The sequence below is a fragment of the Neomonachus schauinslandi genome, chromosome 1 (genome assembly GCF_002201575.2).
Source record: "Neomonachus schauinslandi chromosome 1, ASM220157v2, whole genome shotgun sequence".
In the NCBI taxonomy this organism is placed as follows: Eukaryota; Metazoa; Chordata; class Mammalia; order Carnivora; family Phocidae; genus Neomonachus; species Neomonachus schauinslandi.
This window is the reverse complement of record NC_058403.1, coordinates 68,929,785-68,946,478: the sequence shown is the minus strand read 5'-3', so window position 1 is coordinate 68,946,478 and position 16,694 is coordinate 68,929,785. Positions and strand designations below refer to the sequence as shown.

At 43.0% G+C, this 16,694-nt stretch overlaps 1 protein-coding gene across 1 annotated transcript in view; it reads left to right on the top strand.

Moving 5' to 3' along the window:
* The first annotated feature begins 10,419 nt into the window (after positions 1-10,419).
* OSBPL11 (oxysterol binding protein like 11) overlaps positions 10,420-16,694 on the top strand; it is a 99,526-nt gene continuing 93,251 nt past the window's right edge. The window contains exon 1 of the mRNA XM_021692321.1: positions 10,420-10,910. Coding sequence (XP_021547996.1) covers positions 10,711-10,910 — 200 coding nt within the window. The 5' untranslated portion in view covers positions 10,420-10,710. The remainder of the gene's footprint in view (positions 10,911-16,694) is intronic.

Below are 16,694 nucleotides of genomic sequence, written 5' to 3'. Positions count from 1 at the left end.
GCTCTGGACTCAATGTTGTGTCCCCCCAAAAGTCGTATGTTGAAAGCCTAACTCCCAAGGTGATGGCATCAGGACGTAGGGCCTTTGGGAGGTGATGAGGTCCTGAGGTCGTAGCCCTCATGCATGGGTTAGTGTTCTGATAAAAGAGACCCCAGAGACCTCCCTTGCCCCTTCTGCCAAGTGACGACACAGTAAGAAGATGGTTGTTTATGAACCAGGATGCGGGCTCTCGCTGGACACTGAATCTGCCAGTGCCTTGACCTTGGACTTCTAGGCCCCAGAACTGTGAGAAATCAGTGTTGTTTAAGCCACCCCATCTATGTGATTTTATCAGAGCAGCCCAAATGGATTAAGACAGCTCTTATGGATACACTTAGGAAGAGATGGCACAAGGGATGGAAATGTGATATATTTTTCCTAGGAAGGCTTGCACCTAAAGAGGAATCTGGTGATAAAGGGGAGAAGTCGGGCCAAGTGGAAAAGCCTTTTGGAGCAATGCAGCACATGAAGCTGATGCTCCAGGCAGCATTCAGGAGATGGTGTCCCACCAAATGACCACCACTGCTACTGGTGGTTGGCTGTAAGCCTTGGTCCTAGAAGATCGTTGACTTACAACAAGGCCCTCCCCTTTTCCCCCTCTGTGGCAGCTCTCTTACTAATGGTCTTTTAATCATCAAAAAAACTGAAACCCTAGGGATGCCTAGGTGGCTCAGTCGGTTACGTGTCTGACCCTTGATTTCAGCTCAGGTCATGATTTCAGGGTTCTGGGACCAGAACGTCATGTCGAGCCCTGCATTGGTCTCCACGCTCAGCAGGGAGTCTGCTTGAGGATTCTCTTCCTCTTCCTCTGCCCCTCCCCTGGCTAGCACACATGTGTTCTCTTTCTCTAAAATAAATAAATAAATCTTAAAAGAAAAAAACTGAAACCCTTATAAGGTCTGAGGTCAGATTTGTTTGGGGTCACACCTTCCTTAGGTTTTGTACCAACCCCATCTCTCACGGATTGGTGTTAATTCTCTGCCTAAGCCCTAGAGATGAAGAATTCCCAATATCTTCCTTATAGACTCATCTTAGGGTTCCCATACTTTCATAGGCAGGAATATACCCCAATATCTCCCACCTAAAGCTGAGCTCAGTTTTCTTGGTTCAACTCTTAAAGACAAGGATAAGGACAGGAGGTCAGTTGTGATATTAGAGTTATGACATCACAGACTATGGAACTCAAGACAGGCATAGAAGCTTTTGAGCATTGGTCTAGACTAGAACTGTCTGCAAAGCTTCATATCTAGCAAGTTAGTATGTGCAGATTTAGTATGTTCTCCTGGTTAGTCACATAATTAAAAAATTCTCTTACCTGAGAAAACAGAAGATAACTAAGAAATATCTTAAAACCATAGTGGGGGATCCATGTTTGACTGTTTCAAATGACTACCAGCCCATACTTAAGGAAGATATCTTTTTTTTTTTAAGATTTATTTTAAAGTATACCCAACATGGGGCTCAAACCCGCAAACCCAAGATGAGTTGCATGCTCTACCGACTGAGCCAGCCAGATGCTCTAAGAAGATATCATTTTCTCTAATTTGCAGAACAGAAAAATCGTGGGAAAGGACAATGGCATGCTCAAAGCAGATTTAGCCAAAGAGATTTTAATCTACCTGCAACTATGTTCTCATGGACAGGTCACTCTAAAGCCCTCCCTTCTCATATCCCTTTTTCTCTCGACTGATGGAGAAGAGAAGAGCCCAGTCCTCTTGACGGTGTTCCAGTTGTCTGTCTCTCATATCTCCAAATATTTGGGATATTTGGGACAGCAGAGACTATACTGTTTCAGCTCAGCCACTAACTTGTTGGATGAGTATTTAAAATTAAGGCTGCTCAGCCCTAAGGTAGGGAAAGGCTACAGCCACGGGACTTGAGCCAAATCTCTAAAAACATCATTCCGAAATAGGTGGAGAAATACAAACTCGTTGAGAATGGATATGATCTGCCACACCAGAGTTCTGATTGATTGGATCCTTGTGAATCCAGAGGACAGACTCTACTCAGGCTCAGTCCTGGTCAAAATTTTGCCCATGACTTGAATGAGTACAACAGTGACGACCTGATGAATCTGCAGCTGACCTGAAGCCAGAGGAGACAGTGAGTAGAGAGGGTATCAGAATCAGAATCCAAAGAGAGCTCAACAGGCTGGAGCAACGGGGATAATCTGGCAACATGAAAGTTGACAGGGGGAAAAAGCCAAGTACACAGGTATTAGGTGAGAAGATGGGCATCTTGTAGCATATATGTAAAGGACTTAAGACTAGGTTAATGTACAAGAACAGAGAGATGTGCTAAGATGATTAAAGGCTGTAATTATAGAAGCATAACGGCAACAGTAAGGGAGGTGATTGACCTGATCCACTTTATACTAGTGTGGCCACATCTACAAATTTACTTCTCAGATTCTAGGCACGCCCTGTTTTTTTTTTTTTTTAAGATTTTATTCATTTATTTGGCAGAGAGAGACACAGCGAGAGAGGGAATGCAAGCAGGGGGAGTGGGAGAGGGAGAAGCAGGCTTCCCCGCGGAGCAGGGAGCCCGATGCGGGGGGGCTCGATCCCAGGACCCTGGGATCATGACCTGAGCCGAAGGCAGACGCTTAACGACTGAGCCACCCAGGTGCCCCTCTAGGCACACCCTGTAAGAAAACAAATATTAAGATATATACAGGACAGTAAAAGCACTTGAAATCATGTCTTAAAAGGAATGGTCAAAGGAATTCAGTATTTTACCTAGAATCAAAGATTTTTATCTAAAAGAAAAACATTGATGGTGAAATGATTTCTGTCTTGAAATATCAGGAGCTCTGACATGCCAATCTGGAATGAAGTTGGGCCATTGGCAGGGACATTTTGGGAGGAAGGCATCCCTCAGAGAATGATAGAATAGATGATGCCCCAGGTCCCTTCCAGTTCAAAGAGGCTGTGGCCTTGTCCTTCTGGCACGTCACAGGACCCCTATGTGTCTTATTTCCTCATGTATAAAATGATCTCTGAGGATAACTCTGATCTCCAAGCTCTTTTTCTGCTTGAACAGACTGTATTTCTGTAGCTCTTTTTCTTTGAATTTTCCCACAAGGCTGGGTACAGATGGGAGTTAATACATACGTATTTCCAGTTTACCTCGTTCCATTAAATGAGAGCAAGGGGAAGCTCCAGGGAAGGCTACATGAAGAGAGAGAACCTGCTGTTACAGTTGAATTGTGTCCCTCCAAAATTCATATGCTGAATTCCTAACCCCCCAGTACCTCAGAATGTCTCAGAATGTGACTGTATTTGGAGATAGGGTCTTAAAAGACCCTAATTAAGTTAGAATAGGTTATATGAGTGGGCCTAATCCAATACAAATGGTGTCCTTATTAAAAGAGAAAATTAGGGGGGCACCTGGGTGGCTCAGTTGGTTAGGCGACTGCCTTCGGCTCAGGTCATGATCCTGGAGTCCTGGGATTGAGTCCCGCATTGGGCTCCCTGCTCAGCGGGGAGCCTGCTTCTCCCTCTGACCCTCCCCCCTCTCATGTACTCTCTCTCTCTCTCTCTCTCATTCTCGCTCTCTCAAATAAATAAATAAATAAATCTTTAAAAAAAAAAGAGAGAGAAAATTAGGATACGGACAGGTCCGTGAAGACACAGAAAGGGGATGGCCATCCACAATCCAAGGAGAGAGGCCTCAGAAGAAACCAACCCTGCCAACACTTTGATCTCAAACTGCTAGCCTCCAGAATTGTGAGAAAATGGATTTCTGTTGCTCAGGCCACCTAGTCCATGGTACCCCGTTACAGCCGTCCTAGTGGGCTTGTAGACCTGCTATTTTCACATCTCCTCACACATGGTAGGGAGAAAAGGAGTGGAATGTTTTGTTTATGAAAACCTCTTCCAAAAGTGTCAAACTGTAGGGGCCCCTGGGTGGCTCAGTCAGTTAAGCATCTGACTCTTGATTTGGCTCAGGTCATGATCTCAGGGTCGTGAGATCAAGCACTGCATCAGGCTCCATGCTGGGCGTGGAGCCTGCTTAAGATTCTCTCTCTCCCTCTTCCTCTGCCCCTCCCCCTGCCCCCACTTGCTTGTTCTCTCTCTCAAAAAAAAAAAGTGTCCAATTTTAAGGACACTGCCTGGATTTATCCTTAGATTTCATCCATCCTTCTCAGAAATATGAAGCTTTTTCTTTAGTTGCAGATTTTTGCAGTTAGAACAGACTCTACACCACAGATCCCAAACTGGTGACCCGAACAGGTTGAATGTGGTCACAAACATGCTCTGTTTTGGTCCCCACATATTAAATTTTTTTTTTATATATAGTGGCAAATAATTAAAAATTGAGGGGTTTTCACATTAAAGCCCATATCTCTGGCTTCTCTTAGAAAACCAGGAGATTCAGCTTCAGTGGGCCTTCCCTGCAATAGTCTGTTGGAGTGAAGTAGTGGTCCTCTCTTTAGATGGGCCATATGTTCTCCACTTACTACAGTCCCCACCTGGACTACTACATTCATTTACTTGACCCTGTTCAGGATTTGTATCTGTGACTTTTGTCAACTAGAAAGGCCAAAAATCTGTTACTCTCTATCTTGCAGAAGGTCATCACAGAATTTCCCCTCAATAGCAAGAGATATATAAGTGTCATATTTTCTTTGCCTTTTTTTAAAAGATTTTATTTATTTATTTGACAGAGAGAGACACAGCGAGAGAGGGAACACAAGCAGGGGGAGTGGGAGAGGGAGAAGCAGGCTTCCCGAGGAGCAGGGAGCCCGATGCCGGGCTTGGTCCCAGGACCCTGGGATCATGACCTGAGCTGAAGGCGACGCTTAATGACTGAGCCACCCAGGTGCCCGTGATTATTTTATTTTAAAGTAAGTTCTATGCCCAGTGTGGGGCTTGAATTCATGACCCTGAGATCAAGAGTAACATGCTCTACCAATGAGCCAGGCAGGTGCCCCCAGGTTGGTGTTTTTAAATTTGGAATTAGATATGAGAAACATCAACATCTTTTTAATGCTTAGGGTCTTGAAGGTGCAACTCTTTTTTTTTTTTTAAAGATTTTATTTATTTATTTGAGAGAGAGAGAATGAGAGACAGAGAGCATGAGAAGGAGGAAGGTCAGAGGGAGAAGCAGACTCCCTGCTGAGCAGGGAGCCCGATGCGGGACTCGATCCCGGGACTCCAGGATCATGACCTGAGCCGAAGGCAGTCGCTCAACCAACTGAGCCACCCAGGCACCCGAAGGTACAACTCTTTATGGGGCTTTACGGGCAGGGGCTTTATGGGCACATCTGACCTAAATTGCCATCCAGGGGAATTATTCTCACAGGAGGAATTCCAAGCCACGAAGAAGCAGGGAAACTGGGGAGGGACAGGATGCCAAAACATGCACAATAAGGTGAACTTAATATGGATGGATTTCTTCACAAGATGCCACTTGCTTTCTCATGATATCCTGATCTATGAACTTTGTGGACACTACTTCTGGGAGATGTTTTATGTAAAAGGTTTCCGTGGTCAAATAATGTTGTGAAATATTGCACCTTTTATCTCTGTCATGAAGATTCATGATGTATGTTAGCATATTAAATCTTCTAAGCAGTTATGCAATAAAGGAACTAGTCTAAATTCAAAAAAAAAAAAGTCAGTGTTTTTCAAATGTATCTAATTGCAGCAAGAGAATTTTAAATCTTGAAACCTTGATTAATATCCTGCAATATTGTGTGGAGCACAGATTAAAAAGTGCTACCCTCACATTTGCTTTCTTTTGGTGATGGGATGGTTTTTACAAAAGAGACATTTGGTGTATGTCCTGTCAAGTAAATCACTGTTTTCCTGTCAACTGATTCATTTGATGGGAACAATAAATTTGTAGGCTGACCCACATGAGTGCTCCCCAGAATTCACACCCAGGTGACTTCATGTTAGAGCATTTGTTGGCTTTTCTTTCTCTCCTTTCCTACGGCACTCACCACTTGGTGATGGGAAGGGTATGTGACTCCAGTGGCCTCTGCATTTTTCTGGGCTTCTGTCAGCAAAAGACTACCTGCACTAGCCAAAGGAGTCTAAAAATGGACAAGATGAACATGTCATATTGAAGGAACATGTGTTCTCATTTTATCATACAGTTTTAAGAGCTAATTTTGCTGTCTGCTGGGTATTTAAGTGAAAAACTTGTAGGCTCAATAGGGATTCAGGGGAGAGATGCAAAGAATGGGAGGAAAAAAATGTCATTTTATCAATATGTGAGCACAGCAGCTACTCCATTCTCTCCTCCCCACCCTTCCCTCTTGCTCTCAAACAAAAGTACTGAGTGTGTCTGTTTCTTACTCCCACTACAAGCTTTGAGCTGGGCAGGGGAGTGTGTCCAGCAAAATGCTTGCTCTCTGGGAGCCCTTAGCAGGGTCACCCCCACTGAAGTGGGAAATTGCTAAAGGATTTCTGCCTGAGCTGGAAGCTGCTTAACTGAAACTCAGTAGCAGTAACATCTATTGTGACTGTGAATATTTTGTCCTCCCAGAATTCTTCCTTTTCCTTCCTCCTCTCCAACCCCTGCCTTTTGGTTGGTTGGTTTGTTTTAGTGGTGGGTCTGCATCCTTATTCTCATAGCGCCTCTCGTGGGATCGGATAGTGGGATCAGGAGTGCTCCCCACTCCCCTGCTCCCTGCTGCCCTGCTCCCAGTTTCTTTGTGGCCTGTCATAGGGGCAGGCTCACAGAGAAAGCCAGTCTCTTGTGCTTCAGAGGAACAAATCACCCTTCCCTGCCCCCCAGGTCAGGGTTAGAACAAGAAAATGAAAATAGCCAGTTCAGCACTGACTAGATACGGGCACTGTGCTAAAAACTTTCTATGTATTTTCTTATTTCATCCTATTTCCATTTTACAGTTGAGAAAACTGAGGCTCACCAAGGTAACTTGCGCCCAGTCAAACACACTACGTGGCACAGAGCTAAGATTTGAAGGCTGATGCCAAAGTTCATGTTATTGGCCACTGTAGTAAATTCCTTCACTGCTTCGATGAATGTATCAGGCAGTGTTCAAGGAGTGGGGATACAGGAGTGGGGACAAAGAATGAAGGCTTTCCTTATGCAGCTTCCACTCCAGTGAGGAGACAGAAAATGCACAACAAAGCTTGTCAGTTCAGATGCCATGAGGAAAACTAAGCAGAGTAACAGGATCAAGAGTAGTGGGGAGGGGGGAGGGGCGGCTCCTCTGCCCAGAGTGAGTGGTCAGGGAAGGCCTCTGCGAGATGCCACTGGAATGGGATTACCCTATGCTCCTGCATTTTCTCAGGGACACCTGCATGCTGGCGACTCCAGCTAGAGAACTCTAGAGAACTCTATTTCATTGGGAAGACACAACTGGCATTCTTCCACAGAAATAGGTTGGACTATGTCTTCAGAAATATGCTGGTTGGTGTGTCTTCCGAGTTGTCCAGGAGAAAAGTGCTCTCACCTTTCAACAAAAGCATTCATTTTACTTGGCAGGTGAACCCTATTCTTCTAATAACAACGGATAACAGTTGCCAAGCACTTGCCATGTCATGTGTCAGTCGTGGGTCTAAGTGCTTTACATGTGCCATTTCGTTTAATGCTGACAATCACTCGAAAGGGAGATTGTCCCTGAGCTTTGGCTGCCATAACAAAATACCATAGACTGGGTGGCTTAAACAACAGGAATTAGTTTTCTCACAGTCCTGGAGGCTAGAAGTCCAAGATCAAGGTGCCGGCATGGTTGAGTTCTCTTGAGAACTCTCCTCCTGGCTTGTGGACAGCCTCCTTCTCCCTGTGTAAAGAGAAAGAGAGGGAGAGGGAGGATGTGAGCTGTATGATGTCTCTTATGATAAGGGCACTAATTTCATCATGGAGCCTATCTAAACCTAATCATCTCCCAAAGGCCCCATCTCCAAATGCCATCACATTGGGGATTAGGAATTAAATATACAAACTTTAGGGGAACACAGTTCAATCCATAGCAGAGATGTCATTATTACTGTCATTTTACAGGTAAGGAAACAGATACAAAGAGCTCAGGTAATTTGCCCAACATCATATGCAGTGGAATTAGTATCCAGTTATTGTCAGACTGACACATATCAAAAACCATCTTTGTGAGGAAGAAGAAAATGGCACAATATTACTAGTTCTGAACTAAAATCATGAACTCTGAAAGTGCTCAACAACAACAACAAAAAATACCAAAGCCCTACAACTTCTAAACCAAGGAACAAACCTTAAAGGGAAACTTCTTTAAAAAGTCCTATATCCTGGCATACCATGGGTGTAAAGCTTTTTTATTTTAAGAGAAAGAGAGAGTGCACACGAAGGGGCGGGTAAAGGGAGAGCGAGAGAGAGAATCTTAAGCAGGCTCCAACATGGGGCTTGATCTCATAACCCTGAGATCATGACCTGAACCAAAAATCAAGAGTCAGATGCTTAACCAACGAGCCACCCAGGCACCCCTGCGTGTAAAGCTTTTTAAACTGAATGTTAATAAAATGTTCTTGACCACTATGCTATGCAGCTTCTTTCCACGGGGAAGGATGCACTGATCCATCATCCAGGTAGAACACTGAGGAATGCACAATAAACTCTTCATAGAGATGAACATATCCTTCTTTGAAGGCTTTCAAAAAAGTGAACTTCTACTTTAAATCCTGTAGCTATTACAATACCATTTTACAGATGGCTGTAACAAAAAAGATAGACAATAACCAATGTTGATGAGGCATGTGAAGAAACTAGGCCCCTCACACACTCCTGGTGGAAATGTAAAATGTGGAATGTCCATACATCTCAATGAGATGTCCATTTTTTCTCAACTTTTCTCGTAGATTCCCATCCCACTTATTTCTTGTATCATCTCCTATAATTTTCTTCATAGCTTTAATTATCTCTCTCTCTATATATCTGCATTTATTTTACTACTTTACTTTTTTACTTTTGAGTAATACTTCTTTGCATTTTCCATAGTGTTTTGCATATTGTATACATTCAACTCACAAGTCATGTTGTTAGAAACTAGAGAAACTAGAATTTACAATTAGATGGGACGTAAAAAAATCACCTGTCAATTTTTTTTTTTATAAAGATTTTATTTATTTGACAGAGAGAGACAGCGAGAGAGGGAACACAAGCAGGGGGAGTGGGAGAGGGAGAAGCAGGCTTCCGGCGGAGCAGGGAGCCCGATGAAAATCACCTGTCAATTACTCCTACTTTACAGATCCCAAACCAAAGTCTAAAGAGTGTGAAAGAGTTGTCTGGGGTCAGCAGGAGTTGATTTTGAGAGCTCTAATTTCCGCACTGAGTTGCCCTATCCCATTGTCGTGCATTTTTCCCAAAATTACTAAAATGGAGTTTTTTTGTAATTTCTTATAGAAATGACATTATTTTTCTAAGCCTTCTTTCTAAAATGCCTGGAATGGGCCCTCAAATGGATGGACAGGACCTGGTGAGGAAGGCTGGAAGTCACACTTCGCAAAGGCACAACATCAGACCACTTCTTGGTTTCCTGCTCCTTGGCTGTCCCACCTCCTTCTCCCTCGGTCCTTTCTTTTTTTTATTTTATTTTTTTTAAGATTTTATTTATTCATTTATTTGAGAGAGTGAGAGAGAGAGCACATGAGAGGGGGGAGGGTCAGAGGGAGAAGCAGACTCCCTGCCGAGCAGGGAGCCCGATGCGGGACTCGATGCGGGACTCGATGCGGGACTCGATCCCGGGACTCCAGGATCATGACCTGAGCCGAAGGCAGTCGCTTAACCAACTGAGCCACCCAGGCGCCCCTCCCTCGGTCCTTTCCCTTCTTCCGGGTCAATCGCCCCAGCACTGCTACCCCGAGGCTCCGCCCCCTTCAGGGCCGCGTGCCCTGCGCCAAGATGGCGCCAGGCGCTTCTGCTCTGGGGGAAGTGAGCTCACGCTACTCCGGAAGGGAAGGCGGGGAAAGAGCAGGCGGGTGGGTGACCCGCCGTGGGATTGTGGGTGGGGCGGCGGCCGCAGCCGTGCCGTTCGCGTTTGGGGCTGGAGAGAGGGCGAGAAGCTCGCCGGCCCCTGGGAGCCCAGTCGAGGTCCCAGGGCCGGAGGGGTTGGAGGAAGTCACTCCGAGAGGCTCGCCACGGGTCGAACGAGGGACGGCCCTGGGAGCCGGCGTCCCGCCCCCGGCGGCCTCCTTCCCGGTCCCTCCTCCTGGGCTGCGCGCGGGCGGCCGCAGCTCTGTCTCGGGGGCTGCGGCGGGAACCGTCGAGCGGGCTGGACGGAACCCTCCCTCAGAGGACCAGCTGGAGGAGAAGAGGGAGCGCGGTGGGTCAGGCCGTCAGCTCAGAGGTCAGGCCTCGGGTCGCGCTCCGTGGTCCTCCGTCCTTCGCCCCGCCGTCTTGGCTCGAGTCCGCGCCCTCCCCACGCTGCTCCAGCTTCTGAGTATGCCACCAAACCCTCTGGCAGGGTGAGCTTTTTTCCTCCTAGCTTTTGCCGGGAGGGAGATACATATTTAAAGGATCTCCGTCCTCATTGCCACCCCTGCCCTCTTAAAAGTTTGCCTTCGGTAGGAATGCTTGTATTCCTTCCCTGGACCATTTGATGATTCCCACTCCAGCCGCGGCCTGATTTGGTAACCGGAATCACCTTCGGATCAAATCTTAAGAATTAATCACCTACAAAACTCCTCTGCGGAGTTGTTCTTTCCCGCGCAAGAAGGGCAAATGGACTTTGGCGTTAAGATGCAGGGGGGTGAACCAGTGTCGGCAATGAAAGTGTCAGAGAGTGAAGGCAAGCTGGAGGGCCTGGCCGCCGCGGTGACCCCGAACAAGAACAGCGGCAACAGCAGCTGTGGGGGTGGAGTCGGCGGCGGCGGCGGCGGCGGCCGCGGCGGCGGCGGCGGGGCGAAGGGCTGGCAGTACAGGTACGGCACTTTCTTCAGGGTGATTTCCTCAGGTGGGGTAAGTATGCTGGAGTCTGCATTTGTGCAGTTGTTCAAAGGTGAAGTTACCCACTGACTTCCAGAAGCAGCCTCTCAGTTGGACCCGGGACCTCCTCTTTCGTTAGCAAGATTTTCATTCATTCATTCATTCATTCATTCATTCATTCGTCCATTCAACAGGTATTTATTGAAGGCCTTTTGGAGAACACATAAATGTATCCCTGAAGTTCCCCCAGCATCCCTAGAGTTAATCCCTCCTCTGATTTAATTTTTCTGTACTCACTTCTGTTTTTGCTCGCGTTGTAATTTGTTTACAGGCCTGCCTGCTCTGCAGGACCGAGGGCAGGAACTGCTTAACTCAGCTCTCTCCAGAGACTAGCAAATGCTAGGTGCTCAAAACATTTGTCAAGGGATTGAATGGAATCGTTACGTAAGAAGATTCCTGCCTCAGTTTGTGACTTAGAAGGGGAGATATACATAAATAATTGGAATACAGGGGCAAAGGGTACAGATGCTCCTGCCTCTCATGCTCTAGACCAGTGAGCCTGAAGATGTTTCCGTTGGAGTTCGTCAGGCCATTTACAAGCTCTGTCCAGCTGAGAAATTCTACATACGTTAATTTTTATTAATACGAAGAAAAAAGGAATAGGAAGAGTGCTGGAGAAGCAATGTTGGTTTTATTTTTGTTTTTGATATGTAAAGTAGAGAGCTATAGAATCATCCAGAATCTTTTTAATTGAGATATACTTGACATGTAACTTAATTATATTCACGCGTACAATATAATGATTCCATATTTGAGTGTCTTTTGGAAATGGTCACAGTACGTCTAGTGAACATCCATCACTGTATATAGTTACAATATATATTTTTTTTTTTTTAAAGATTTTATTTATTTATTTGAGACAGAGAGAATGAGAGACAGAGAGCATGAGACGGATGGGGGTCAGAGGGAGAAGCAGACTCCCTGCCGAGCAGGGAGCCCGATGCGGGACTCGATCCCGGGACTCCAGGATCATGACCTGAGCCGAAGGCAGTCGCCCAACCAACTGAGCCACCCAGGCGCCCTACAATATATTTTTTAAGGATTTATTCGTTTATTTATTTTAGAGAGAGAGTGAGAGAGCACACGTGCCGCTGCAGGAGGGCACCAGCACCAGGCATGCAAAGGCAGGGGCAGAGGGAGAGGGAGAGAATTTCAAGTAGACTCCCTGTGTGAAGTCCAACTCGAGGCTGAATATCACCACCCTGACATCCCAACCAGAGCTGAAATCAAGAGTCGGTCACCTAACCAAGTGAGCTGAGGCACCCCAGTAGTTACAGTATTGTTTTTTATTTTGATGAGAACTTACAAGATTTCTCTCTAAGCACTTAAAAATACACAATATAGTATCATTTATTATAGTCACCATGCTGTGCATTACATCCCCAGGACTTATTTTGTAACTGGAAGCTTGTACCTTTTGATCACTTTCACCTAGTTCATAGCCCCCCCCCAAACACTCCACCCCATACTTCCTCTCTGGCAACCACGGATCTGTCTCTGTATCTATGAGTTTCTTTTTATTTTGTTTTGTTTTTTTAGATTCCACATATAAGTGAGACCATACAGTATTTGCTTGTCTTTGTCTAACTTATTTCATTTAACACAATGCCCTCAAGGTCCATCCGTGTTGCAAATGGCAAGATTTCCCCTTTTTTGTGGCTGAGTAATATTCCATTTTATATACCACATTTTCTTTATTTGTTCATGTGTTGATGGACACTTAGGTTGCTTCCATGTCTTGGCTATTGTAAATAATGCATTGAACATGGGAGTGCAGATAATCTTTCCAAGTTCATGTTTTTTTGTTTTGTTTTGTTTTTCCAGATAGATACCCAGAAATAGAATGGCTAGATCACCAGAATCTTAAGAATGAATGAAATCAGGCTATTTCATGGTATTGAAACTAAAGGAATGAATTAAGTTTTGGTTAATTGACTGCCTGTGTACCTAATTCTAGTCCTTTTCAGCCCTGTGCTGTTTGTAGTTGTGAAATCTGAAAGGGATTAAGGCCAAGATTTTGTGAAGGATGTACGTTTATCATGAATAGTATCCATATATGTAAAAAATGCATGACTATATTAGCATACAGAAATGAAGTGTAGAAAATTATAACTTTTTATTGGTAAGTGATAATAGGACAAGAAAGTATATTTAGTTAGTGTGAGATGTTTAGGCATCAGCATGATCTTTTTTTTTTTTTTTGGTGCCTTAAGACTAACCATATAACATTATCAGTTACTTGGTAGGGATGTTTTGATATGACTTAAGGAAGCAAAATAAAGTAATATTCCAAGTCAAAAGTCAGTCTTCTGATAACCTCAACTTTTTGAAACCCAGTCTCAAATGAATTGAAAAGTGAAACAGGTTTCTTAGTCCTGGAGAGAGTTGTCATAAAACCATGCACTTTACTGTTGTACTTTGATTCAGAATTGTATTGTCCCTTATTTCGGGTATTATTTAATGGTTTTGTAATTTTCAAACTAGAATCTGTTGGAAGCACAAGTGAAAAAGGTTATCACGGGAAATATACCAGCGAAAATGGCAACTGACAATGTAGGACAGTCCAAGAAGATTTGAAAAATTAACATGCAGACTCAGCTATATTACTTCCTAGTACAATAATCAGTCACAATGACCTAAGTCATCCAGGAAAGCACACTATGTTTAAGAAGATACCATATGATACAGTGGTGAACAATTTCAAAGGAAATAGCTGAAAGAAAAGATGCTTAAATATCTGGAAAATGCAGTTATGTCAAACTCTTCCCCATGGGTGCAGATATATAATGTATTACTGCATTTACATACTGACATTTTTATTTTAATGAGGTTTGTCCAAGGCTAATCCTTCAACCTAGCCCCCAATCTAATTTGTCCCTTTGTCCTCTAGGACATTGATCAAGCAGTTTTCTTCACTGTCCTGTGTTGCTCGCTCCTGGCTGCTTCCCTTGAGACTCAGTCTCTAGACTTTAAAAACAACAACAATAATAAAACCCAGCCTAATCCTTTCCTCTTGAAAGTCATTTACACTCAGCTGCCTCCTTTTCTTTAATCCTCATTTATTGCTCAACTCAAGACAGTTGGCTCTATCCTCACCAAGGATATGAGTGAAAAGGTTGAATCGTTTTAGATTCGTATTCCCATTTATTTCTCTGTAAGTCTATTTGTTACAACTCTTTTCTTGATGGGTTTGTCTTTTTTTTTTTAAGATATTATTTTTAAGCAATCTCTATACCCAACGTTGTGCTATAACTCAAAACCCTTGAGATCAAGAGTTGCATGCTCCACTTGACTGAGCCAGCCAGGCACCCCTCTTTTCTTGAGTTTATTACTTTCTTTTGGTTTCTCCTTTATCCCTCTGACTGTTACTTTCTCAGTATCTTTGGTTGGCTCTTTTCCTTAAAAAGCTGGTGTGATATTTCATCATCATCTTAAGCTGCATGTTTTCTGTCTATCTCATTCTCTTCCATGGCCTCAGCTATTTCTGGAACTTGGGAGCCAATACATCCAACTGTCTACCTGTAATTTGCTACTATCCCATTTTAAAAATGAAAATTTTTGGTTATGTCTTATTGAGTAGTTGAAATTCAGTAAAGACCCTATGATTCAGACCCTGGGCTTTGGCTTTGCAAACTTAGAAGATTAATTAGGGTAATGTTTTCAAGGTTTATAAATGCTGTAACGTGTATCATTACTTCATTTTTTATGGCTGCATAATATTCCATTATATGAATGTACCACATTTTGCTTATCCATTCATCAGTTGATGGACATTTGGGTTGTTTCCGTTTTGTGGCTATTATGAATAATGCTACTTTGAACATTTGCATTCAGGTTTTCTGTGGACATGTGTTTTCATTTCTCTTGGGTGTATATCCAGGATGGAATTGCTGGTTCATATGGTAACTTTATGTTTAACTTTTTGAGGAACTGCCAGACTATTTTCTTAAAGCGGCTGCACCATTTTACATTCTTGCCAGCAGTGTATTAGGGATTTAATTTCTTCACATCCTTGTCAGCACTTGTCTTTTTGATTTTAACTATCCTAGTGGTCTGTGAAATGGTATCTCATTGTGGCTTTGAATTTCATTTTCCTGGTGTCTGATAACATTGAGTGTCGTTCCATGTACTTACTGGTCATTTGTATATCTTCTTTGGAGAAATGTCTGTTCAGATCCTTTGCCCATTTTTATTTTTATTTTTTTTATTTTATTTATTTTTTTTTTTAAAGATTTTATTTATTTATTCATGGGAGACAGAGAGAGAGACAGAGGCAGAGGGAGAAGCAGGCTCCCCGCCGTGGGGAGCCCGATGCGGGACTCGATCCCAGGACCCCGGGATCATGAACTGAGCCGAAGGCAGACGCTCAACCGACCGAGCCACCCAGGCGTCCCCCTTTGCCCATTTTTAAGTTGGATTATTTATCTTTTTATTATAGAGTTGTAAGAGGTTTTTATGTATTCTGGATACATTTCCCTTATCAGATATATGATTTGCAAATCTATTCTGTGGAGTACCTTTTCACTTTCTTGATGATATTGTTTACATCACAAAAGCTTTTAATTTTCATGAAACCCAATCAGTTTTTTTATTTTTTTGCTTATACTTGGTGTCACATCTAAGAAACCATTGCCAAGTCCAGGACTGCAAAGGTTAATGCATTTGTTTTTGTCTAAGAGTTTATATTAGCACTTACATTTAGGTCTCTGATCCATTTTGAGTTACTTTTTTTATGATTAATTATATATATATATATATATTTTTTGTGAAGTGTCTGCTTATATGTTTTATTCATTTTTCTATTAATTTTTTCTTAGTATTTTTCTTGTTAATATACTTGAAGTATATTTTAAAAATATTACCTGTCAGTTAATATTTTTAATTTTTAATACCAATAGTACTTTAAAGATATTTTGTTGCCTTTTTTTTTTTAAACAGGTAAAAGAGTATAAGAAATGCTTACCTTACATACTTGTCCCACTTGCCCAGTTTCCCTCCCTGGAGTCACTATCTTTTATTTATCTTTTTAAATACTGATTTCTTCACTGTAGTTCCAGAGAAACTTATATTAGTTCTTTATATAATGAATATATACAACATATTTTAATTTTGTACAGTTAAATTATTTGCTAAACTTGGTAAAAAGATTTTCCTAGCTGTGTTTTAATTTTTATATGTTTTCAGGCATATGGAAAACTTTTATCAGTCGGAACTCTTATACCTTTTTTCCTCTCACTTCAAATTATAGAAAGTTATATATTTTTAAATTTTTTTAAAGTACTTTCCATGCCCAGTGTGGGGCTTGTACTCACAACCCCGAGATCAAGGGTTGCATGTTCCACCAACTGAGCCCGTCAGGCGCCCCTAGAAAGTTGTTTTTTTCTTTTTTTAAGATTTTTATTTAAGAGAGAGAGAGCGCACGCGTGTGTTCATAAGCAAGGGTGGGGAAGGGCAGAGGGGGGAGAGGGAGAAGCAGACTCCTGGATGAGCAGGGAACCCGATGCGGGGCTCGATCCCAGGACCCTGGGATCATGACCTGAGCCAAAGGCAGATGCTTAACCAACTGAGCCACCCAGCTGTCCGAAAGTTAGGTTTTTAATAAATATTTATTTTCGTGTAGTTTTAAAATGATTTGGTAACTATATATTTATTTTGAATTTATTTTGAAATATGTGAGATAGTGTATTATCTACTTTTGTGTTACAAATTACCCCAAAACT